The following is a 25,691-nucleotide window of genomic DNA, read 5'->3' as shown; positions in this document are numbered from 1 at the left end:
AGTGGGAGAACTGGGGGTCAGGACTCCTGGTCTGAAGGAGGAGAGGCGAGAGTCCCCCACCAGACTCCTAGTGTGAAGTAGGAGAGGGTTGGGGGCTTTCGGTAAAAAGGTCTGGGGGCCTTCCTGAGACCCAGGGAGGAGGGATCCGTAAGTGGGGGGCGGTCTAAAGAGGTGGGGGTTTCAGAGTGTGCACCCTGAGAGAGGAGGGGGAAGAAGCCTAGTGGGGTGAGTCTGGGGGAGGAGGGCCCCGAGACCCCAGGTGCAGGAAGCAGCGGCGGGGCGCGGGGTGTGTGTGTGTCTGTGTGTTTGTGTGTGTGGTGTCTCATGCTCCGGGGTCCTGTGGGCAGAGGGCTGGCTGCGGTGGGAGGCGGGCGGGCCTCGGGGCACCCCTGTGGGTGCTGACCTCGGCGTTTCGCCTCTTCCAGGGGCATTGGAAAACAGGGCCTGCAGTGCCAAGGTAAGCTCCGGGACCCTCGGAGGGTGGAGGCTTGCCCACCCCCAGCTGAGGCAGCTCTGGGCACACGTGTTCCCCGGTCCCCAGAGAGGCGTGGGGGAGCCTGGGCGGGGGGTGTGGCCGAGACACAGCCAGGGTGGGGAGGGAAGCTTCAGTGGCGGGGCCACAGGCGGAGGTGGTGCCAGGGCCCTCCCTTGGCCGGCTCCAGGTGGGGACAGATATTTGGAGAATCTGTTGCCATGGGAACGGAATTTTTTTTGAAAGGGGGAGGGGGGAGGCCTGGAGATGCAGAGTCAGAGCCCCCCCCCCCACTTCCGTCTCCATAGCAACCCGAGCCAACCTAGGCAGGGGCAAGCTGGGTGGGGTCAGCGATGGGAGGGTGGGGGTCCCCCAGGCTGGGACTGGTAGGGATGGGGGGCGGGAAAGGGGAGGCGAGTCCTACAGCACCAGCTGCCACTGCTGAGAACAGAGTGAGTCAGGGAGGGGGGCGGCCAGCAGCGGGCGCCCCCAGACTCACTTGTGCCCAAGTTGCTGTTGTCTCTGAACCGAGCCTAGCCGGGTCTGTCCGCTGGTCTGGGCTCTCTCTGTCCTCTGGGGGTGTGTACCTGTGGGGTCTGCGCTCCAGGCCCCTCACACGGTTCTGGGGTCTGTGTGCCTGCCTGTCTCTAAGTCCATCGCCCAGGGTGTTTGTGGGTCTCTGTCTGTGTGTTTCTCTATATGTCTGGATTTCTCCTCTAATTCTCCCCTTACCCCCTACACCCTCTCTCTTGATGTCTCCCACTCTCTGTCTCCCTCTGTCTCTCTCTGTGTGGGGGTCCCACTCTGTTGAGGTCTCATTGTGTGTGTGTGTGTGTGTGTGTGTGTGTGTGTGTTGGGGGTGTTTCTCTCTCTCTGTACTGGATTTACTGAGGCCTCTCTCTGGCTTTCTGTGTGTGGGTTCTCTCTCTGAGTTGGGTCTCTGTGGGTTAGAGTCTGTCTCTCTGTGTTGGGGTCTTTCTCTGACTTTTTGTGTTGGGGTCTCTGTCTCTCTGTGTCTCTCTATATGGGTCTCTTTCTGGCTCTCTGAGTTGGAGTCTCTCTATGCTGGGGTCTATATCTGTCTCTCTGCACCTCTTTTATGTTGGGGTCTCTGTCTCTGTTTTGGGGGTCCCTGTCTCTGTGTTGAAATTCCTTTCTGTGTTGGGGTTTCTGGTGGGATCTCTCTGTCTTGGGGTCTCTCAGTTGAAGTCTCTCTGGCTGTATTCTCAGTGTTGGGGTTTCACTCTCTATCTCTGTGTGTTGGAGGTCTGTGTTGAAATCTCTCTGGCTCTATATGTTGGGGCCTCTGGCTCTGTGTTGGGGTATCACTCTGTCTCTGTGTTGGGGTCTCTCTGCACTCACCCGGGCCTCTGGCTCTGGCTCTGTGACTCTTCCCTGCAGTCTGCAGCTTTGTGGTCCACCGGCGATGCCACGAATTTGTGACCTTCGAGTGTCCAGGCGCTGGGAAGGGCCCCCAGACGGACGTGAGTGCCCAGACACCTGGTTCCTACTCCGCCGGCCGCACCCCGCCCTCACCCCCTCGGCGTCCGTCCCAATTTCTCCTTCTATTTTTAAGGCTGGGAGGGGAGGGGGGCTGGAGAGATAGGGGAGCTTGCCTGGCCCAGATTTCCTGCCCTTGGCCTGGAAAGGGGAAACAGAGTGGGCGCTGAGGCAGTCTGGGGACACAGGTGGGAGACACAGACAGGGCATTGGTGGAGGTTGGCTGGTACTCTGAAAACACAGACGGAGAGAGGTGTGGAGAGAGAGATGCTGATGAGAGATTAGATGGAGGAGCCAGCTGGTCCAGATCCAGGAGCTAGAGTGGGTGACAGAGACCTGGAGAGTGGGCTTGAAGGGGCAATATGTCCATCTCAGGGGAAGGGGGGAGCCTGGAGCTAGAAGGGCTGAGGGAGACAGATTTCTGGGTCCTGACAGAAGAGGGATGTGGAAGGTGGTTTAGGGGATACTGACAAAGGGGGGATTCCAGAGAGATCCTGCAGTACATGTGTACACATATACGTGTACCTGCAGAGACCCCTCTACTTGGAAGCACACACATACGTGTACCTGTAGGGACCCCTTCTTACAAGCACACACATACATACCTGCAGGAATGACCTCAAGGACACACACACACACACACACACACAGTCTCTTCAGAGGTGCACCAGTGACTTTCAAGAATAATCACCCTTGATACCCATCCAAGGAGTCCTGCTGGCATAGTCTGTTCCTGCAAACCGCAAGGTCAGCTGTTCAAACCCACCAGCTGCTCCAAGGGAGAAAGATGAGGCTTTCTATTTCTGTAAGGAGTTACAGTCTCAGAAACCCACAGGGGCAGTTCCACCCTGTCCTTTATGGTCACTGTGAGTGGGCATCGACTCGGTGGCAGGGCGTTTGCATGGTTTTTGGGAGCTCCATCCCATTTCCCGCTGCCCCTTTCTGAGTGGTCCTTAGCAAACTCCTCTCTAAGCCTGTGTCCAGCCCTGTCCCATGGGGCTGCTGGTCCAGTGCTGCCCGACAGACAGAGAAACCACCAGGAATGGCCTCTGTTGGCCCTGTCGCTTAGAGAGAGGCAGGCAGAGGGAAAGACAGGGGCAGGGCTTCGAGAAGGAGGGGAGAGACAGAGAAAAGGAAGGAGAGAAAGAGAGACAGGGGCAGAGAAGCAGGAGAGAGAGAGATGCAGGAGAGAGACAGAAAGAAAAGGAAGGAAAGAAAGAGAGACAGGGAAAGACAGACAGAAAGAGAGGGAGAGAGACGCAGAGAAGTCGACCCACAAAAGTCGGTGAGGCGTCCTGCTCCCTAGGCAGAGGAGAAAACGAGGCTTGCAGAGGCTGTCCACCGCAGAGGGACCACCTGCCCAGAGCGCCTCTGACATTCCTGACTGCCTCACTGCGGCCCTGGCCACCGGCTTCCCCTGCACCCCTGGGGCTGTGCTGAGGTGCTGAGGAACAGCCCCCGCCCCCACCCTCATGGGTATTCTAAGCTGCCATCTTTTTACGGGGGAGGGCTGGGGACTGCGGAGCAGAGCCGCGTGTTAGGCTCGTGGCCACCGACTGGAAGGCCGGCGATTCAAATCCACCAGCCGCTCCTTGGAAGAACGTAGGGATTGACCACCTGAGAAACCCACAGGGGGCCGCTCCACTCTGCCCACTAGGGTCACTGTGACTCAGAACCAATTGGAGGGCCACAGATAACCACTAAGAGAGCAGCCCTCCCACCCCCCAGATCTCCCCGGGACCCCCACGTATGAGTCCTGATTAGCCGCGGGTGCTTAACCCCTGTGCTACTAGGGCTCCACCATCAGCCAGATGCTCACCGCAGTTATCTGAGATGCAGCATAAGGCGGAATCTGCTCCCCACCTCATACGGTTACAACCAGACCCAACTCAGACTCTGGAGCTCCAGCGTGGCTTCAAGAGCTGGATTTATTTCTTTTCATTTGTCAGAAGGGAGACTCTGGGGGCTTGAGGCTTGCCCCCAAAGCACACAGCTGGGAAGGGGAAGGACACTGATCTACATACAGGTCGGTGTGGGCATGGCAGTGGCTAATCATAACCTCACTAATAAAGCTAGCAGGAAGGCGGAACTGCCCAGTGGGGTGCAATCAGGCCCTGCTGTTCTTTCATTTTAGTCTCCCCCACTCCCTGGGGTAGAAGAGCCCTAATTCCCAACCCACTGGAGACCCAGGCACCAGGCAAAGGCTGGGGACCAGTGCAGATGCTGCGTTACGTACACAGGCTGACCCTGGATGATCTGCAATTCAGGGTGGACCTCAAGTCCTTGGAGAACTGCTTTGTGGGAACCGTGGAAGGCAGGGACTATGGGATGATGGGGGGCACGGGGGTGGGGGGGACACGCCGGTTCACAAAACACTTGTCTGGCCACATTTGGACATTTCAACCACCCATCCCTTCAGGTCCCACAGAACCTGGGAGTGGGTGAGCATTTGGCTGTGAACAGAAAGGGTGGAGATTGGAACCCGCCCAATGAGATCCACTAGGATCCACGAGCTCATAGTTCGCTCCTGGAAAGACCCCAGGGCAGTCCTGCTCTGTCACCTGGCTTCAAACCTAGAGGCTCCAGGATGCCCGGACAGTCTGCTCCGGTGATGATGGAACCCCCAAACCACACCTGACCTCACAGTGATGCTTGTAGGGCAGAGTAGAACGGCCTCGTGGAGTTTGCCAGGCTGTGCTGTTTTCAGAAGCAGCCAGCCTCCACTTCCTCCCTTGGTTGGAACCAAAAAAACCCAAGTCCACTGCCACCAAGTTGATCTTGACCCATAGCTGACCCTGGAGCCAGAATAGAACTCCCTGTGGTGTCCAAGGCTGTCAATGTTTATGGAAGCAGACTACCTCATCTTTCTCCTGAGGAGCAGCTGGTGGGTTCAAACTGCCAGACTTATGGTGTGCAGCCCTTTAACCCTCTGGTCTAGAGAGTTCGAACCCTCAGACCTTGAGGTTAGCAGCCCATAGGCAAACCCCCCAGCGTCACCAGGGTGCACCGGTGGGCGAGTGTGTGAGTGAAAGAGAACCAAGGGCTTGGAAACAGACAGACCCCTTGCACCCCTCCTCCACGCACGCGCACTGACTGCCTCTCGCACCCCACCCAGGACCCCCGAAACAAGCACAAGTTCCGCCTACACAGCTACAGCAGCCCCACCTTCTGCGACCACTGTGGCTCCCTCCTTTACGGCTTGGTTCACCAGGGCATGAAATGCTCTTGTGAGTACGAGGCAGCCACTTAATTCCAAGTCCTTTTACCCCCTCGGCGCTGGGCGTGGGGAGGTGGGCGGTTTGGGGGCCAGGCCTCGGCAGGCCACTGGCAGGGAGCGAGGCCTGTAGTTCGAAGCAGGATCCCCAATGTTCCTCCCTACCTCCCCCCTCCTCGCCCCGCAGGCTGCGAGATGAACGTCCACCGCCGCTGTGTGCGCAGCGTGCCCTCCCTGTGCGGAGTGGACCATACCGAGCGCCGTGGGCGCCTGCAGCTGGAAATCCGAGCCCCGACTTCAGATGAGATCCACGTCACCGGTGAGCTCCCCGCCTCTGCCCAGGGGAGAAACCCAGTCCCAATGCTCCGCCCCCCCCCCCCCCCACCCCCAGTCCCGGCCCTGGGGCCACTTCTGATCCCGTGGGACAGAGTAGAACTACCCTGCCCAAGTCTGTGACTCTTTTTTCCGGGACTGCCACTTCTTTCTTCCGCACCGCAGCAGCTCGTAGGATTCGAACCACCAACCTGCTGGAGGTTAGCAGCGCAGAACTTATCAGGCAGCACCAACAGAGCTCCTTTGGTGTGGGCCAGGGTGCGACCGAATTCACCTCTCCTCTCGGTAGCTGTCACTTTGCATTCAGGCGAGGATCTAGGAAAAGTTGGCGGTTCAAATCCGCCCCGGGGTGCTGCAGAGAAAAGGCCTGGCAGTTCGGCTCTGTCACACGGGATTGCATGCGTGGGTGCGTGGTGGTGGTGGTGGTGGGGATGGTTTGTCTTGCTCTCGGGTCTCTTGCCTACCTGGGAAACCACGCCCCTCGCGGAGGCCACGCCCATACAATAGCCCCCACCCACCAGAAGGCCCGAGCACTGGGCCAGCCACGCCCGCTCTCGCTCGCAGCCCCGCCTCCAGCCTCTTTCCCCGCCCTCTTTTTCTTCTCTTTCCTGTCTGCTCTGCACTCACAATTCCACAGCGTTGGCGGCATTCTCTGAGGGGGTGTTTTCTGAGCTGTTCCTCCCCAAAGCGTGATCATCAAAAACACCTCCCCCACCCCACCCCACCCTAACTCCCGCCAAGGTTCCTACTGGACCTTTCTTTGACCCTCTATAGATACCTGTTCTAGGTATCCGCATTCTTGCCCAGGTGCAACGAAAGGGCCAGGTTCTAGGGAGCGGCGAGTTAAGTGGTGGTTTAAAGTCGCCAGTGCGTACACACACACATACACACGCACGCACGCACGCATGCACGCGCGCGCGCACACACACGTGAGAGAGATGAAGCGGTCCAATTCGCCCCTATAAAGATTCAAACCAAACCCACTTCAGTGGAGCTGGCCCATAGCGACCCCCTGGGGGGGTGTCCAGAGACTGTGAGTATTCACGGGAGTAGAAAGCCTGTCTTTCTCCTGAGGAGGGCCTGGTGGTTTCGAACTGCTGACGTTGAGGTTAGCAGCCTAATGCATAACCACTACCCCACTAGGGCTCCTCCCATAATTTCTCCTCTGTTTGTCTTTGATGCCTTGTGTTAGAATCCACGCGAGGGCAGTGGGGCCTTGGGGTTTTAGGATTGTAACGGGCTTGGATTTCCTGTAATATGGGCAGATGGAGCCTTGGGCTTGCTACCGGAAAGGGCGGTAGTTCAAACCCTCCAGCGGCTCTGTGGGAGGAAGACGAGGCTTTTGTCAAGACTGGCAGCCTGGGGCCTCTCTACTTTGTCAGGTGTTGTTAGGTAGTGTCCGTCTATCCGATTCACAGCGAACCCGTGCACAGCAGAACACAGCAGGGCCCTGTCCGGCTCCACCCTCACCATTGTTCTTAGGGTTAAACCCATTATTACAGCCACTGTCCATCCGGCTCGTTGAGAGCCTTCCTGTTTTTGGCTGCTCCTCCAATTTACCAGGCAGCATGTCTTTCCCCGGGGACCGGTTCCTCCTGACGATGTGTCCGAAGTATTCTCTTAGGGTCACTATGAGGTGGAATCAACTTCACAGGAGTGGGCTTGGTTTGAGATGGGGGGCGGGGAGCAGATGGGCAGAGAAGGCCACCCCATCCTGACCCTCGCCATCTCTCTCCTCAGTGGGCGAGGCCCGTAACCTTATTCCGATGGACCCCAATGGCCTGTCAGATCCCTACGTGAAACTAAAGCTCATCCCGGACCCTCGGAACCTGACCAAGCAGAAGACCAGGACTGTGAAAGCCACGCTAAACCCTGTGTGGAACGAAACCTTCGTATTGTGAGCCCGGGGTTGGGGGAGGCAGAGGGGGTGGCGGGGAGAGAACAAGCTTGGGGTCTTGGTGGCCCACAAGATCACCTGGTGGGAGGTGTTATGACAGAGGCAATGTCAAGAGTCAGAGGAAGCAGAGCAGGGAGTGGAGGGACTAGAGAGATGGAGGGGAGAGTAAACTGTGTGAATATTTCAGCCCACCACACTGCGGCCATGCGTCTGAAATGGATGGTCCTTGCACTGGGAGGGGGGCGGTAATCACTTCCGTTGCCCTTCTCGGATAGTCCTTGCTCGCACCGGGTTGGACTGTTACCATGGCTGACTTCAGGGGGAGACTGTGCCAGGCGAGAAAGGCCCTGTGAGTTTCCGAGTGACAGTTGGCGGGAGTAGAAAGTCCTGTGTTTCTCCTGCGGAAGAAGCCGGTGGTTTTGAACTGCCGACCTTACAGGTTTAGCAGCCCAAAGCACAACCACCTAGCTATTAGGGCTCTTTCCTAAAAGGTTACAGTCTCGGAAGCCCACAGGAGCAGGTCTACCCTGTCCTATAGGGTGGCTGTGATTCAGCATGGCTGTGAGTTTACTTATTTATTTATTTAATGGAAAGCGACGCCTCGGTGGGGTCAGTGGGTCAAGTGTTAGGCCACTAACCAAAAGGTCGGTGGTTCAAACCCACCAGCTGCTCCCCGGGATGCGTCTGCAGCATCAGTTGGCAGGTGCACACTTCAGCCACTGCGCCACCAGGAAGCTTTATGTAGAGGAATATCCAGGGCCAGCGAAACAGAAGGAGGTTCAGAGCAGGACCACAGACCACAGACAGACACACGCAGATACCCAGAGACGTGTTCAGAAGTGGGATGGGGTGGAGAGAGGGTCCTAAGGAAGACGGGGTTCAGAGGAGGGAAAGGTGGGGTGCAGTGGATGTGCAGAAAGAAAGAGGTAGACGGGAGACAGCTGAAAGGACCTAAGGAGCTAGAAGAGGGACAGAGACCCAAAGAGGGAGGAAAGGGTCTTAGAAGAAGAGCCACAGACTGACAGAAAGACCCATGCAGACCGAGTGCTAGGTGGAAGGGGACAGGGTGAGAGGGAGGAGTTTGGTGAGGTATGCATGGGGAGGGAGAGGATACATGGGTGAGGATGTGGATAGGTGGGGGTAAAGATAGGTGGAGTAGTTCTAATGGGTAGGGGTAGTGGATGGCTGGGGGTAGGAGTAGGGTGGGGTAATTAGATAGGTGGGTATGAAAATTGGATAGGTGGATGGAGTAGTTAGATATAGGTCAGTGGGGTAGTTGGATGGATGGGGGTAGTGGATAGGAGTGGGGTGTAAATAGTGTGAGGTAATTGGATAGGTGGGTATGAAAGTTGGATATGGTGGGTGGAGTAGTTGGATAGGTCAAATGGGGATAGTTGGATGGATGGGGGTAGTGGCTAGGGTGGGGTATGGATAAGGATGTAGGTTAATTGAATTAGTGGATGGGGTAGTTGGTTGGGTGGAGGTCGTGAAGGGGTTGGGTATGGATAGATAATATGTGGGGTAATTATATAGGTGAGGGAAGTGATTGGTTGGGGATGCGGGTGAGTGGGAGAGTGAATGGTTGGGGAAGTAGATAGGTGGTTGGATGGGTGGGAGTGTTTGTGGGTGGGGGCATGAGTGGCAAGGAGGGGAGAAGAGAGAAAAGGACACACACACGTACACAGCACAGAGTAAAAGAGAGAGTCCTGGAGACAGGTGGGAGGAGTGGACCAAGACTCTCTGAGAGAGCCCAGAGTAACTGTTGGTATTTATAAGATGCCCAGAGGGTGAAAGAAAGGAGTCCTGGGGTGCAGTGGGTGATGTGTTGGGCTGCAAACCACAAAGTCAGCCGTTCAAACCCACCAGCCGCTCAGCAGATGAGATGAAGCTTTCTACTCTCTTTAAGAGTTGTCGTCTCAAACACCCACAGGGGTCACTTCTACTCTGTCCTTTAGGATCTCCATGAGTTACACTCCACTCGATGGCAATGATTTTGAATTTGAGATTGAGATCGAATTCGTTTGAGATTGAGATAGTTTGAGATTGCGATTGAGATCGTTTGAGATTGAGTTGAGATTGAGATTGAGATAGTTTGAGATTGAGTTTGACTTTGAGTTTGACATTGAGTGGAGATGGAGATGGAGTTAGTTTGAGTTGAGTTTGCGATTGAGGCTGAGTTAGAGTTCGAGCAGGAAAGGGACCCCCTTCAGAAGAAACCAAGATAGAAGAGTGCTTCACAGAACAAATAACAGAGGCTTGAGGACCCCAGCTCACCCACCGGGTGATTCCCCAAGATGAAGAAGGGTTGGGGAGCCAAGACCACTGCCTCTCACTGCACCCCACATCCCTGCAGCAACCTGAAGCCGGGTGACGTGGAGCGCCGGCTCAGTGTGGAGGTGTGGGACTGGGATCGGACTTCCCGCAACGACTTCATGGGGGCCATGTCCTTCGGGGTGTCGGAGCTACTCAAGGCGCCTGTGGACGGCTGGTGAGGAGGGGCCGGCCGGGGCCTCAGCGTGTCCCTCTGTCGATCCTTCTTCAAGCCCTCCCCCTCCCCCTCCTCCCTTTCCCCCTCCTCTGATTTCCCTATCCTCCTCCCTCTCCCACCTGCCTCCTCCGCTTGTGTGGTTATTCACCTTCTTCTCCCTGCTACAACTCCTCCATCTTCCTCCTCCTCATCTCCCTTTTTTCTTCATCTCCTCCTCCTCTTCCTCCCCCTATTCTCTCCTCCTATTCTTCTCCTCCCCCTCCTCATGCATTCTGCCTCTCCTTCTACTCCCCCTTCTACTCCTCCTCCACCTTCTCCTCATTCTCCTCTCCTCTCCCCCTTGTGTTAGGCTGAGGTGACTAGAGAAACAAATCCAGGAAGACTCCTATGTGGATAAGAAGGAGCTTTCTATCAAAGAGTCATTGTATATTGAGAAAACATCCCAGCCCAGTCCAGATTAAGTCCATGTGTCCAATACAAGTCCATACATTCCTCTTTAGACTCACGCAACACATGCAATGATGCCGAATGCAGGGAGATCACAGGCCGGTGTGTGCAAAGTCTTGTGGATCCAATGGTGGTGCAAGCATCTCAATGCTGGTGGCAGGTCTCCTTGGTTTTCCTCCAGCTCTCTGGGTATCTCCACAGCAGGAAAGGGAAGGCAGGGAGAATGTGTGTCCCACCTCCAGGGAGGAAGACAGGAGTTCCCAGAATCCTCAGGAGAAGGCCACGCCCACACAGAGGCCTCATTGGTTATGACCTGATTGACAGGCTAGACTCCACCCCTTCGCTCAAGTTGACAGGAGATTATGTCACTGCCATACTCCTCCTCCTCATTGTCTCTTCCTTCTCTCCTCCTCCCCCTCCTCATCTCTCTGGGTTTCTTTCTCCTCCTTTCTTCTGGTTCTTCTTCTTTCTCTCTCTCACCTGATCTCACCCTTCCGCTCCCTCCATCCCTGCAACTCCATCCCTCTCCCTCCCCTCTTCTCTTTCTCTCCCTCTTATGCTTCCTCGCCTCTCCCTCCCCTCCTCTTACCTCAGTCTTTCTCTCTTTCTGTCTCTGTGTCTGTCTCTCTTCCTCCTTTCGGATGTTGTCTCTGCCTGTCCCATGGGTGGCCCCGTCTCCCCGGCCCCCCGCCCTGTCCTGGTCTCCGTCTGCATGTTAGGTACAAGTTACTGAACCAGGAGGAGGGCGAGTATTACAATGTGCCGGTGGCTGATGCTGACAACTGCAGCCTCCTCCAGAAGTTTGAGGTACCCAGACCCTGGCTTCCCCAGGGGCGCCTAACACAGCCCTCAAAAGCTCAGGGCTGGTCCCTCCCAACACACAGTGGTACCCACTATCCCTGGGACTACAATTCCCAAGAGGCCTTGGGCATCCCTTCTCTATTTTTCTAGGGAGCTCTGGCCCCAGGGCTTGATGGGAATTGTAGTTCTTGTTTATCTCCATCACTGGGGGCGGGGTGTAGTGTGGGCCCCTCTTCCTTCCTCTCTCAGGGCCCTGACTCTGTCGTTCTTCTCTCCCAGGCCTGTAACTACCCGCTGGAACTCTATGAGGTGAGTAGAATAAGATGTTGAAAGAGGCATTTTCATTCTGGTGGTCTCTTCTCTTCTCCACCCCCCATCCTCCACCCTTTCATGTCTGCCTTCAATTCCAAGCACGTTGGTTCCTCTTACACTTTGTTCCAGGTTTCCCACTTGCTGACCAAGCCTAGGGATTCGGGGGTGAATCCAACCCTATCCCTACCCTCAAGAGTAGGACAGCATGGATGCTTAAAACAGAGGGGGTGAGATGAAGTCTAGATAGCTCAAGACACACGTGGCTCACCATGGGTTGGGCCGGGCTCTGGCTGTGGTTCGGGTGTGGGACACTGGACAAACATGGTGAGGCCATTAACTCAGCTGCAGGAAAGGTGGTCAGCGGAGGCTTTCTCAGATGCTCGATTTGATCATGGCGGCCTTTCTCTCCTCTATTCACCTTTCACTGGTTTTTTTAATAACAGTTTTATTGGCACTTCATCCGCATGTCATACAATTCAATCATCCGGTCATAGCAAGAGGAGTCGTACAATTGTCACCGCAGTCCATTCGCGAACACGTTCTTCTTCCTTGTCCTCATGGTTGTTCATGTGATCGTTACTCTTCTTCATGATGGCCAAACTACGCCACCGCAGAACATTCTCCACTTCAACACCTTCCACATGTATCACTCAGTGCCGAGGCGCATGCGCTTCGTCTTCTCCAACCACGATTGACATGCTTTTCCAAGTGATCCCACCACCATTAACATACCCTCCGTGCCCCTAAGCAACAGTGTTCCTCCTTCACCCACGGTAAGTAGCCATTGGTCAAGTTGGGTTTCCTTTTTTTTTTTTTTAAGTAGTTTTCTTGATAACAATATTCACCTATCATCCACTTCCTTAGTTACCTCGCTTAAAAACAAACAGAGTTGTAGATTCATCATCACGATCGGTTCTGACGCTCCCTCTCCCCACCCCCCACTCTTAACTTTTTAGATTGTGGTTTGGGTGAACGTTTACAAAGCAAATCGGTTTTCAACTCGATGCTCCATACACACTCTGTCTCACGTCCTGGGTTGCCAATGTGACCATCACTCACCCCAAGTCCTCCTTGTGTGTCTCCTTCTTGTTCCTTCTATTCCCTCCTACCTCGCCACCCCCACTCCCACCTTCTGAACTTAGTCTCTTGGCTAGAGCTGCACCTTTGATCTCTAGGGTTTGTTGTTCTAAGGAACAGGTACTTCCTGGTGCTACTGTTCTCCTTAGAGACCTGGCTGAAAGTCAAATCAGGAGGTGGAGTTTAGTGCCAGGCTTCAAGGATGTCTAAGGGCCATGGCTTGTGGGTTCCACCCACCGATGCACCTCATGATTTTGAATTTTGCTTCACTTGCTTTCTCCCGCTTGATCTTTGGTGGTCCCTTTCAGCCCTCGTGGCGCAGTGGGCTACTCGCTGGTGGGGGAACCACAAGGTCAGCAGTTCAAATCTACCAACTGCCCCATAAGAGAAAGATGGGGTAGTCTGCTCTCCGCTCCAGCCCAGAGTTACAGCCTCCTCGGAAACTCACAGGGCGGACGTACAGGGGATCTGTGAGTTGGCATCAACTCAATTGCAGCGAGTTCAGTTTGGTTTTCAAAGAGGTGGGTAGCAAGCACTAGGCACCAACTAGTTTTCTGGTCTTAGGGTCTTGAAGCCTGGAATTCGTGTGGTCCCTTTGTCCTTTGGTGGCTTTCTTCCATTCCTTGTGAGGATGGCCTAGGACCAGGCAGTGACTCATTCTGCTGTGCACAGGGTTACCATAGGTCAGAACTGACTTGATGGCCCCTAACAACAACAACAACAACAACAGCAGCAGCAGCAGCAAGTATCTTTGATGGTCATCATTCTTCTTTGCTCCAGATGGAGAGGGGCCACCGGTTCCACCTGCGATGTCCACCCACAAGACTTTTCTTTTTAAAACCTTAAAATAGTTGTTATCATGTTTTTATTAACAAAATCATACCGTACTTTTTACTCAAAACATCTTTCCTCATTTTTAATCATTTTATCGGGGGCTTGTATAACTCTTATCACAATCCATACATACATCCATTGTATCAAGCACATTTGTACATTTGTTGCCCTCATCATTTTCGGAACATTTTCTTTCTACTTGAGCCCTTGGTATCAGCTCCTCATTTTTACCCCTCTCCCCACCCTCCCTCCCTCACGAACCGTTGATAATTTGTAAATTATTTTTCATGTCTTACATCAACCACTGTCTCCCTTCCCCCATGTTTCTGTTCGTCCCCCTGGGGGTGGGTGTACATTGATCATTGTGATCAGTTCCCCCTTTCTCCCCCCACCTTCCCTTTCTCCTCCTGGTATTGCTATTCTCATTATTGGTCCTGAGGGGTTTATCTGTCCTGAATTTCCTGTGTTGTGAGCTCTTATCGGTACCCATAGACATGCTTGGGTCTAGCCAGATTTGTAAGGTAGAATTGGGATCATGATAGTTGGGGAGGGATGAAGCATTAAAGAACTAGAGGAAAGTTGTATGTTTCATTGGTGCTATACTGCACCCTGACTGGCTCGTCTCCTCCTTGTGACCCCTCTGTAAGGGATGTCCAATTGTCTACAGATGGGCTTTGGGTCTCCACTCCGTCCTTCCCCTGATTCACATCGATATGATTGATTGTTCTGGGTCTTTGAGGCCCAATACCTGATCCCACCAACACCTCGTGATCACACAGGCTGGTGTGCTTCTTCCTTGTGGGCTTTTCTTCTTCTCAGCTAGATGGCTGCTTGTTTATCTTCAAGCCTTTAAGATCCCAGTCTCTCCTCACCCAAGTAGGAGCGAGAACATGGACACGTTGTGGATTATGCTATGCAAGTTGAACTTGGTGCCCCCACCACCCCCCCACCTCCCAAGATGATGGCCCAGCGCTCTCAGCGGTCCACTCTCTCATTAAACACCTATTTCCTGAGGTGTTGGCCGAGCAGAGCCCTGCTGTGGGTGATACCTTGAGTCATCGGAGACAGTTGGGGTGGGGGTGGGGGGAGCTCCTTTTGTGGAGGAGAGAGTGACAGAAGATGATGTTCACACCAGGAAGAAATGTGTTTGATCACAGAGACAGCCTTGGGCACCAGGGAGTCCCGGCACCACCTGAGAGTCAGAGAGAGCTTCCTGAAAGTTGATTGCAGGGTTTCCCGAGAAAGAGAAAGACACAAAACTACCCACACTGCCTCATCGAAAATGGAAGTACATGCCACCAAGCGGGTTCCAATTGGGGAACCCGACAGGGCACTGTAGGAACTGCCCCCCACCCTGTGAGCTTCAGGGGCTGTAGATCTTTACAGGAGCAGAAAGCCTGGTGGAGCACTTGAACCACTGATGTTGTGGTTAGCAGCCTAATGCCTAATCCACTACGCCACCCGGCCCCCTGGACACTGCCTTCTCAAGACTCTGTACGACAGAGTAGAGCTGCCCCATGGGGCTTCTGAAGCCATGACTCCTTATGGAAGCCAACTGCTTCACCTTTATCCCCTGGAGCGGCTGGTGGGTTCAAACAACCGACCTTTCTGTTAGCCACTGAGCACGTTGACCATGGGGCCCCCCGGGCTCTAGGTAAAGAGAAGAGACCAGAGTCCCATGCTTTCTTCCAGACGGGTCAGAGGAAACCAGCCTCCAACAACCGAAGGGCCAGTGGGCACAATTGTACGGCGATGATATATAACGATGATAGTAAAGTCAAAGAGGATAGGAGAGAGAGTAGAGTAAAGGAGTCAGACACATTGTATGGTCGCATGCTCAACTCAGGAGTCAGACACATTGTATGGTCGCATGCTCAACTCAGCTTCTCCTGATGGACCACGTGGAACTGGGAAAAGCGAGAGTATCTTTGCTATCTCGGGACATTTATAGGTAGCCATAGGACATGCATCTTCAGTAGTGACATGCATCACGAGGTGGGTGGTATCTACATTAAGGTCCCTGAGCTCACAGGTGAGGAACCTAATACCTGCATTGGGGGGAGGTACAAGGGGGGCGGGGGTGGGGGTGGGATTGGGTGTCACAGCGGGAAGAGGGAGCACAAGGATCATGGTTGCTTCCGTAGGGAGATATAATCAAGCGTGTGCTCACTTTAAGGCCGCATAGCGGCTCAGGGGAGAATCTGTGGGAATGATATTTAAAGCAGGATCATGTACCTGGACTTTATCTCTAACTTATCAACGTGGAGGCTTACCTACCGTGGAATACCAGCTTTCCAGATGCCCTCTGTTATAAGTTAAGGGATATAGCCCTCGTCCTGTTTCCCTCCGTGTTAGTTTCCCACACAGACTCATCGTTTTTTGTGTGTGTGGTTGATTTTACTTTTGTGTCTCCCGACATCGTGCCCTGAACCCCCAGGCTCCGTGACTCACTCCCTCAAGGTGTTTGGTTATGTCTAAGAAGTGTTCATCATTTTGCCTCCTGTGTGCCCCACCACACTCAGGGATCTGCTTGCAGCAAAGGGAAATACCCAGGTACAAATAGGCACCATCAAACCTATTTATATTCATAGGTGCACTCCCACGCTCCCTCCCACACCTGCTCACCCTGCCTGTCTCTCCAGGCAGCTAGTGGTGGATCACCCTGTGAAGCAGCATTCACCTCCACCTCTCTTGTCTTTAACTTTTGTCCTCCTCCAGGGAGGATGTCTCTGCTTCTGTTGCTTAGGGCTGACCCCTCCCCTCCTACTGTCTGCCCCCATCTCCTTCACCCAAGGAGGCCCAAGGTAAGCAGGTCAGACTTGTGAGAGGAGAGGTCGATCGACAGACAGGTCACATAGCAGGCCGCCGATGGCTCTCAGACAATATGGCAGGACATTGGCTGAAGTCTAAAGGCCGGAGGTCAACCAACCAGATGCATGAGCCAGAACCAGCAACCATTAAGCAAGCTTTCCACGGGGTCTATTTTTGTAAGAAAGGAGCTCTGATGGCAGAGTTAGCATTGGGCTACTAACTACAAGGTCGGTTGTTTGAATCCACCAGCCGCTCCTCAGGGGAAAAGGTGAGGTTTTCTGCTCCCTTAAAAATGTAGTAAAAAAAAAAATGTAGTAAAAATGTACAGCCTCAGAAACCCACAGGGCCAATTCTACTCTGTCCTTTAGGGTCACTGTGAGCCCCAAACACAATGAGATTCGTATAGGAAGTAGCCCACACTCCCAGGAAACCTCCTTTCAGTTGTATCAGCACTACTGATCACCTGAGTAAGGGGGCTGCACTCCACCCGCATCTTGCAATTGCTTGGCTGCTCACAGGAGTCCTGGTGTCCTAGTGGTTATGCAGTATCCAATCCTTAAGGGAAGCAGTTCAAAATCACCAGCCGCTGCTCAGGAGAGAAAGATGGGCTTTCTGCTCTGGTAGCGTTGCAGTCTCAGAAACTCGCAGGAGCAGCTCTACCCTGTCCTATAGGGTGGCTATGAGTCAGCATTGACTTCATGGCTGTGAGTCTGGTTTTGCTGTTTGTCTGTTGCTGCTCACAGCAGATCCTGTCTTGGAGTTGATTGCATGATGTTAGCTCACATCACTGGGTTGGGGAGGCCTCAATTCCCAAACTGTTGGGAATCCTGGCCCAGCCATGTCAACACAAAACCCAACTATCCCAGGGCAGGAATGTCAACAATCAACAAAGGAATTGAATTTGACATCATCAACAATAACTCAATGCTATCAAATCTATGGACTCATAGTGATCCTATAGGGCAGGGTAAAAGTGCTGTGAGTTTCCCAGACTCTCACTCTTTATAGGAGTGGAAAGCCTCATCCTTTCCCCTGAGGAGTGACTGGTGGTTTTGAACTACTGAAGGTCAGGCTAGCTCCCCAAGCTTAACCAATGCACCACCTAGGCTCCCTACAGCAAGTTAAGGGTTGGTTAGATAATACATAAAGATTACGGGGAGCCAGACAATGTTTGTAAGCAGGGAGGGGACAATTTTTCATCCTCCCATGTGTACCCCACTCCTTCATTTCACCCTTTCATTTCTGAAGGCTGGCTCTCTTGGGGCCCCCAATTTGTTTGGGGTCTGACGCCCACCTCCTGCTCTCTCGCCCCTGGTTCACAGCGGGTGCGGATGGGCCCCACGGGCTCTCCCATCCCGTCTCCATCTCCCAGTCCCACGGACTCCAAGCGCTGCTTCTTCGGCTTGAGCTCGGGCCGCCTGCACATCTCCGACTTCAGCTTCCTCATGGTTCTTGGGAAAGGCAGCTTCGGAAAGGTTAGACTCTGGGGAGGGGCGCTGGCGATGTCTGAGGGTGGGCAGAACCTTCAGGAGAAAGTGCAGGGGACGAGGGAGGACTAGGGGTTGAGTCCCTCAGGTTTCTAGGGAGGAGAGAGATGTGCAGCGGAGGAGAGGTGGTGGTATGCTTCTCCGAGAACTTGGACTCACATTGGGACGCCCACTAAGGACATAAAGGGTGGGGACCAGCAGCCTGCGCCCACCCCCACCCCACCCCCCGGTCCCCAAGGGGCTCTGGATCACCAGGTCTGAGTCCTGCAGGTGATGCTGGCGGAGCGCAGGGGCTCTGACGAGCTCTACGCCATCAAGATCCTCAAGAAGGACGTGATCGTGCAGGACGATGACGTGGACTGCACGCTGGTGGAGAAGCGCGTGCTGGCGCTGGGGGGCCGAGGCCCGGGTGGCCGACCCCACTTCCTCACTCAGCTGCACTCCACTTTCCAGACTCCGGTAAGGAGTGGCGGGTGAGGGGGTGTGAACCCTGGAGGAATTGGATGGGCCACTGGCGGTGGGACTGAGCTGAGGACAGGGTGAGAACCCTGTAAATGCTCTGGTGGGCAGCTTGGGGAGACAGATGGGACCTGGTGGGCGTGGCCAGGCAAGTGGGTCCCTTAGTGGCCGTGGCCAGGAGGGTCCGTGCTGGATCTGACAGACTGGGACTGAGTGGGCATGGCCAGGTGGATGGGTCCTGAGTGGATGTGGCCGAGGCGGGGGCTGAGTGGGCGTGGCCAAGTGGCTGGCTCGTGAGTGGGCATGGCTAAGACAGGTGGGTCATGAGTGGGCGTGACCAGATAGATGGATGAATGGGCGTGGCCAGCTGAATGAGGCCTATGGCCATAACCAGGCACTTGAGTCCTGAGTGGGCGTGGTCAGGTGGATAGGCCCCAGAGGAGGCATCGCTGCATAAGGTGTAGCTCTATTCGGGTTCCTTCACATGTTAGTACTCAGACCAAAGCTAGCCCACCACAGTGGAGCTCACTCCCGCTCACATCAACAGAGTAGACCTGCCCCTTGTGGTTTCTGAGCCTGTCAATATTTACAGGAGCACCGCCACCGGCACTCTTTCTGCCACAGAGTGGCCCCGTGGGCTTGAACCACCGACCTTTGCGTGGCCAGAATTGCATATATATGTGCAGTAGCGATTACAGTGTCTCTAATTCTGTACAGGTGGTAGGCCGCGATCTTCAGTTCTGAGAGGGCAGGGCCCAAACCCTGATAGTTGGGAGTGACTGGTGATTGGGCGAGTGGAAGTTCTTAGGGGGGTGGGGTTTGAAACTTTGGGACCTTCAGCTGGGCGTGGCCACTTACACTCACGTTCTGATTGGGTGGATGCCGAGCCTCTTACCTCTGCTTAGAGTGGGCGTGCCCTTGACGCTAACGCCCGCCCTCTTGGCCTCCAGGACCGCCTGTATTTTGTGATGGAGTACGTCACTGGGGGTGACTTGATGTATCACATCCAGCAACTGGGCAAGTTTAAGGAGCCCCATGCAGCGTGAGTCTTGGGCCAGCCTGGGAAGGAGAAGGAGGGGAACTGGGAGTGGGTGGGATCTAGTCTCTGATCTCTGGCTCCCCACCCCTCTCCAGGTTCTACGCAGCAGAAATCGCCATTGGGCTTTTCTTCCTTCACAATCAGGGCATTATCTACCGGTAAGCAACTCCAGGTCTCTCAAGGGAGAGATACTAGGCCCCTAGTGGAGGGGAAGAAAGGCCTGGCTATTTTCTTTCCCAAAAAAGCTGCCGTTGAAAACCCTATGACCTCATCTGCCCTGAGATCAGAAGCACTAGATGGTGCCAGACTGTTCTTGATCATTGCCGCAATAGATGAACTCTGATAGGATGGGCTAGTGGAGACTGGAGAACTCGCAGAGACCATCACCCTGAGATACTCTTAAAGCCTTTAACCAAAGCACTCCCTTGAGGTCACCCGCCTTTTTATGAAATTTACAGATCAGCTCACAGAATAAGGAATGTGATCTGAGAGTAGGGTGCTCCGGTTAAAAGAAAAAGAAAACCTATATGAATGAGACCCATGGTCGACCATACCCGGAAGCAAAGATGAGAAGGAAAGAGGGCAGGGAAACTAGAGGACCAGAAATGGAACAGCCAGAACACAGCGAAAGAGAATATTCTAGAAAGTGTAACTAGTGTCCCTGAACATTGGATACTTATGAGCCCTGGTGGTGATTGTTGAGTAAGTGTTGGGCTGTTGGAGCTGAGTCACTGGTCTTGCAGTTAGCAACCCAGTTCCCGCCCTGCCTGCTGCTCTGCAGGAGAAAAATGAGATTATCTGCTCCCTTAAAGATTTACAGTCTCTAAAAAAAAATAGAGAGTCAGATAAACCCTATAGAGGGTCACTATGAGCTGGAATTGACTCAATGGCAGTAGGAGCTACCTACCTACCGCCCTTGAGTGGATTCAAACTCATAGCGACCCTCTAGAGCAGAGTAGCACTGCCAATAGAGTTTCTGAGGCTGTCATCTATTGGAAACAGGTGTGCATGTCTTTTTGTCCAAGTGGCTGGTGGGTTTAAACCAATGACCTTGGGGTTAGCAGCTACAGTTAAGCTGCTAGACGCTTAACTCACTGCAGCATCAGGGTTCCTTTGTACAGACATTGGCAAATGGGACCCTGATGTGCTGTGTTAAATTTCTACGTAAGACACAATGCAATACACATCTACATACACACTCACAGTCATGGAGTCAATTCTGACTCATAGGGACCCAACAGGATAGAGTAGGATTCCAGTGGGTTTCCGAGGATATAAATCTTTACAAGAAGAGAAAGCCTCATTTGTCTCCCAAAGGGTGGCTAGGGAATTCGAACTGCTGACCTTGTGGTTGGCAGCCCAACTCATAACTCACAATGCCATAAGGGCTCCTTACTACACACACACACACACACACACACACACACACACACACCATAAGATCACCCTAAATTCACGTCAACTCAAGGGACACTGGCCCTAGCAGAGGGATGAGGGTTCCAGTAGGATGTTATTCCCGGCTGTTGACCCTTACCCCACCTCTCTCCTCACCTCCCACCCCCAGGGACCTGAAACTGGACAACGTCATGCTGGACGCGGAAGGACACATCAAAATCACTGACTTTGGCATGTGCAAAGAGAATGTCTTCCCGGGGAGCACCACCCGCACCTTCTGTGGGACCCCAGACTACATAGCCCCCGAGGTAACTGCTAACTCCTCCTCGCTGGGCTCTGGGCGAGGGTGGCCGAGTGGGTGAGTGTTCGGGATGGATGGGACCTGATTTTGGGGGTGGGGGACCTGCTAACAAGTATTGAGTGTTCTCCTGGGGTGGGGGCAGGGGGAAGGACTCAGCAGAAACATTCACCGCGTACAAAGTCCCAGGACTGAGCATTCTAGATGCAGCTGGAATCCTTAATAGCCAAGTAGGGAGAGTCTATGAGGGAAAGCTCTGAAGGAGTGGGACTAGCTCATAGGTAGGAACTCTTAAGTGCACAGCACCGATTTCTGGACTTTCTCAGGGGGTGGCGACTATTTCCAGAATCGGCTGAGTGAGCATGCCCCCCCTCCCCCACAGCCTCCCACGCCCACCCTCACCCTCTCAGAAATCCTGAGTCGCTCCTGAAAGCTATCTTCTCTAAGTACTCTAGGTGGGTGGGACTGCCTTTGCGCCTTAGGATTGAATGGAAGCAACTCCTACGAGTATTCCAGACGGACCTTCCATTTAAATGTAGTGGTCTTTAAATAAAATAAAAAATTAAAAATTTTCTTCCCCCACCCTCCCTTCCCCTCCTCTCCTTGCTGTAACCATCAAAGTCTGCTTCTTTTGGTGTGAAAAGCATTTTTTTTAATCATCAAAAATTTTTCTTTTATAATGCTGGTCCCATGCTATATTAGTCTTGATGGGTTTGATTGACTTCGCCTAGCATGATACCGTCCAGCTTGGCCCGTGTCCCGAGGCGTTGGGACCGTTGCATCATTTATTCCTGACCAAGGTTCAGTGTTCCGTCCTGGGAGACATGGTGGAGTAGTGGTTACACGCTGGGCTGCTAACTGCAAGGTCAGCAGTTGGAATCCACCAACCATTCCACCCACAAGAGAATGACGGAGCTTTCTACTCCTGAAAAGAGTTATGGTCTCAGAAACCCTTGGGGCCAGTTCTCTCCTGCCCTATGAGGTCATTATGAGTCAGCATTGAATTGTGTAGAAAGCCCCATCTTTCTCCCAAGGGGAGGCTGATGGTTTTGTTGTTGGTATTATTATTAAAAGATCATTTTATTGGGGCTCTTACAGTTCTTTTTTTTCCTATTAAGTTTTTTTAATCATTTCCTTGGGGGCTCATACAACTCTTACCACATCCATACAGACATCAATTTTGTAAAGCACATGGGGCTCTTACAGCTCTTATAACAACCCATACATCAATCGTATCAAGCATATTTGTACATAATGTTGCCATCATTATTTTCCAGACGGATACTTTTTAAGGAGCCCTTGGTATCAGCTCCTCTTTTTTCCCCTCCCTCATGACCCCCTGATGGACTATAAATTATTATTCCTCTCCTAGTTTACACCAGCCACTGCCTCCCTTCCCCCACATTGGCTGGTGGTTGGGAACTGCTGACCTTTGGGTTAGCAGCCCAACGCATAAGCACTATACTATGGCCACCAGGACCCCTTGTTGCTATTGTGGATAATGCTGCCGTACGCATGGCTCTCGCCCATTTGGGGAGGGGAAACACTCGTCTAACAAACCCTGGTGGCGCAGCGGGTTAACCGCCCTGCCACACCAGCCTCTCCTCGGGAACAAGATGTAGTGGCCGGCTTCTGGAAGACTCCACCCACCCACCACCGCGGACTACATCCCCACTCCCCTCACAGCGACCAAGCCAGTTCTGACTGGCGGAGGCGCTGCAGGACAGGGTGGAACTCCCCCAGTGGGTTTCTGAGCCTGTAAATCTCAAAGAGAGCAGAAGGTCTCATCTTTCTTCCGGAGTGGCTGGTGGTTTTGAACTGCTGACCATGTGGTAAGCAGTCCACCTTTTAACCCAGTCTAACATCAGGGCTCCTTATTTTGACTCTTAGTGGCCCCCATATATGGTTTCTGAGACTCTAAGCCAGTGGTTCTCAATCGGTGGCCCGCGACCTCTTTGGGGTGTGTGTTGAAGGACCCTTTCACAGGGGTTGCCCAATGTATCACAGTAGTAAAATGACAGTGATGAAGTAGCAATGAAAATAGTTTTATGGTTGGGGGTCACGATCACATGAGGAACTGTATTAAAGGGTCACGGCATTAGGAAGGTTGGGAACCACTGGTTTAGAGTTAACCTTTATGGGAGCAGACAGTATCTTACCCCGACCCCCACCCCTGCCCAACCCCTAGTGGCTGGAGGGTTTGAACTGCTGGGGTGTCAGCCCAGAGCCACTCAAACTCTCACTGCCTTTGAATCGATTACCTACTTATAGAGTCCCCATAGGACCAGGTAAAACAAATCCTGTGGGTTTATTTCTGACACTGTAACTCTTTGGGAGAGTAGAAAGTCCTATCTTTCTCCCGTGAAACGGCTGGTGGTTTTGAACTGTTGACCATGTGCATCGTAGCCCGATGTGTAACCACTGCACCACTAGGGCTCCTACGGAGCCACTAGGGGGCTGAAATAGGACAGCCGGGAAAACCCTATCGGGCAGCTCTACTTTGTCCTATAGGGTCACTATGAGTCAGAAGCCAGTGCATGATAATGGGTTTGATTGATTTTTTTGGTGAATGTCTAAATATTCAACAGCTCCCCCTCCAGGTGAATCTGGTGTATGTTCAGATTTCAGACTCATTGGTCTCTGAAATTTGGGCCATTACCCACGATGCTCTGAGAGAGGGCTCCCAAACCCAACCCACTGCCCTCTCGCTGATTGACTCATCGTGACCTCTGTGTAGCTCTCAAGGCTGTAAGCTCATCTTTCTCCCCAGGAGTGAGCAGTTGGTGGGTTTGAACCCTGACCTTGTGCAGCTAACCGAATATTCTAGGTGGGTGCAGGCACTTGTGCTTGGGGCCTTAGGTCATTTTTGGATTTGAGACCAACCCAAGCCCACTGCTGAGGAGTTGATTCCGACTCAGAACGACCCTATAAGACAGAGTCCAACTGACCCTTTGGGATTCCAAGACTTTAAATCTCCCCCACCCCCTGAGAGTTTTATTGGCACATAACTTACCGATCAGACAATTCAATCATTCAATCATATCAGGAAGAATTGTACAATCCTTCCTGCATCCATTTTAGAGCACCCTCTCCCCATGGTTAAATCTCCTTTAAAATGAGTTGTGCAATCACAGTCCGTTCTAGGGCTCCTTCCTTCATTATTTACTCCCTAAATCTCCTTTCCCCCCCCTAGCACCCACCTCTCACCCCTGCATCCCCTATCAACCCTGGTATCAGCTATTATCACTAGGCAGCCACTCCTGTGCTTCCCAGACTTGGAAACCCAACAGAATCAATAAAAAACCAACAGCATCAAAATGAAGCAGTAACGATCAAAGAATAATAACATGAAGACAAAAAAAAATACAAATAAGGAGTAAGAAAGAGACTTTAAATCTTTATAGGAACAGACGGCCTCATCTCTCTCCTGTGGAGAAATTGGTGGGTTCGAAGTGCTGACTTTACAGCTCAGTGGGTAACCCGCTAGGCCACCGGCGCACCGTCTGGTATTCAAAACAAGGAAGGTGTGGTTCCTGGGTGGGGTCTGGGGCTTATAGGAAGCTGGTTACTGCTGTCCGGGCAGCAGCTTGAATGAGGAAATAGGCCCGGGGACTTGCTTCCGAAACAGTGACGGGAAACCAGTAAACAACAGCATGCCTTCTCAGAGCACTTGTTCCCTGGAGCTTCTCCTCGGACATTAAAGCAACAACTCCCAACAAAACAGACAAGGTGTGCTCCCTAGCTTTTCCAAAGGGTGCTGTGCTGCCCCAAATTATCTGGAAGGTTTGTTTTAAAGACCAGCTTGGTTGGTTTGATAGAGACAGGAAGAGCCCTTGAGGTATGGGTCCTAGACAATCAGTGGCATACATCTGACTTGCACAGTTCAAACTTTTTTTTTCCTTTTATAATGGTGTTGTTCACAAAAAGAACAACTTTATTTCCAACCTGCCATGTTCCCAGCAGAGTGTCAAGCGATGCATAACAAGGATCATGATATCAAGGGTTGCAGGGTCTATCATGTGGTCATTTCTCTGCTGACACTTTCTGTGGATGAGAAATATTCCTTTGAGCCTCCGTTGACTGCTTCTTCTGTGTCCTTCAGTCCTTGGTGGCCAGATTCACAAAGTTCTCTCTGAATCCTCCTGTCTCACGACCAGGAATCCTCAGATCCACCAGTCCAATGTTCAGTGCATCTCCTCTAGAAGTGAGGAGAAAATCCCAAAGCTTTTCTTATAACATGCATTTGTCTCCTCAGCGCCGTGGATTTGTGGTAGAAACTGTAGGCTCTGAGTTCTCCAGCACAGTTCAAACTTTTAAAGAAATTATTTTATTAGGGGCTCATGCAACACTTATCACAATCCATACATACATCAGTTGTGTCAAGCACATTTGTACATCTATTGCCCTCATCATTCTCAAAACATTTGCTCTCCCCCTAAGCCCCTGGCCTCAACTCCTCATACAGTTCAAACGTTGTCAGTACTCCACCCTACCTCTCACCCCCCACCCGGATCTGGTTTCCAAAATTGTCTGTCATTTTGTTTTGTTCTGTTTGGTTTCTGTGTGTTTCTAGTGGGGCATATCTCAGAAGTGTTACGTCAATGGAGGTGGGTTTCGGTCTGTGAAACCCAAGATTATTGAACCTATGGGGACAGCAAGTAGAATAAGGGTTTGCGGTGGGGAGGGGTGCAAAAGGGAGATGAGGTCAAGGAGTCCATGTAGAAAATGAAGGCATATACATATGTAAATATATTTATATATGAGGATGGGGAAATAGATCTATGTGCATATATGTATAGGTTTAGTATTCAGGTAGCAGATGGACAT

At 52.7% G+C, this 25,691-nt stretch overlaps 1 protein-coding gene across 1 annotated transcript in view; it reads left to right on the top strand.

Annotated features, from left to right (window-relative positions):
* Window positions 1-402: 402 nt before the first annotated feature.
* Window positions 403-25,691, top strand: part of PRKCG (protein kinase C gamma) — a gene marked incomplete at its 5' end in the record, with an annotated part of 33,014 nt that continues 7,725 nt past the window's right edge. Inside the window, 13 exons of the mRNA XM_004715634.4 lie at window positions 403-457; window positions 1,874-1,956; window positions 5,088-5,199; window positions 5,374-5,505; window positions 7,260-7,416; window positions 9,770-9,904; window positions 11,071-11,158; window positions 11,432-11,461; window positions 17,509-17,661; window positions 17,944-18,132; window positions 19,083-19,174; window positions 19,267-19,329; window positions 20,736-20,874. Of these exons, the coding sequence (XP_004715691.2) occupies window positions 403-457; window positions 1,874-1,956; window positions 5,088-5,199; window positions 5,374-5,505; window positions 7,260-7,416; window positions 9,770-9,904; window positions 11,071-11,158; window positions 11,432-11,461; window positions 17,509-17,661; window positions 17,944-18,132; window positions 19,083-19,174; window positions 19,267-19,329; window positions 20,736-20,874 (1,428 nt within the window). The remainder of the gene's footprint in view (window positions 458-1,873; window positions 1,957-5,087; window positions 5,200-5,373; window positions 5,506-7,259; window positions 7,417-9,769; window positions 9,905-11,070; window positions 11,159-11,431; window positions 11,462-17,508; window positions 17,662-17,943; window positions 18,133-19,082; window positions 19,175-19,266; window positions 19,330-20,735; window positions 20,875-25,691) is intronic.

The sequence above is a fragment of the Echinops telfairi genome, unplaced genomic scaffold, assembly GCF_000313985.2.
Source record: "Echinops telfairi isolate 266 unplaced genomic scaffold, ASM31398v2 ScPeMD7_655;HRSCAF=1070, whole genome shotgun sequence".
NCBI classification, from domain to species: Eukaryota; Metazoa; Chordata; class Mammalia; order Afrosoricida; family Tenrecidae; genus Echinops; species Echinops telfairi.
Note: the sequence above shows the minus strand (reverse complement) of the source record. Positions and strands in the feature narration are given on the sequence as shown.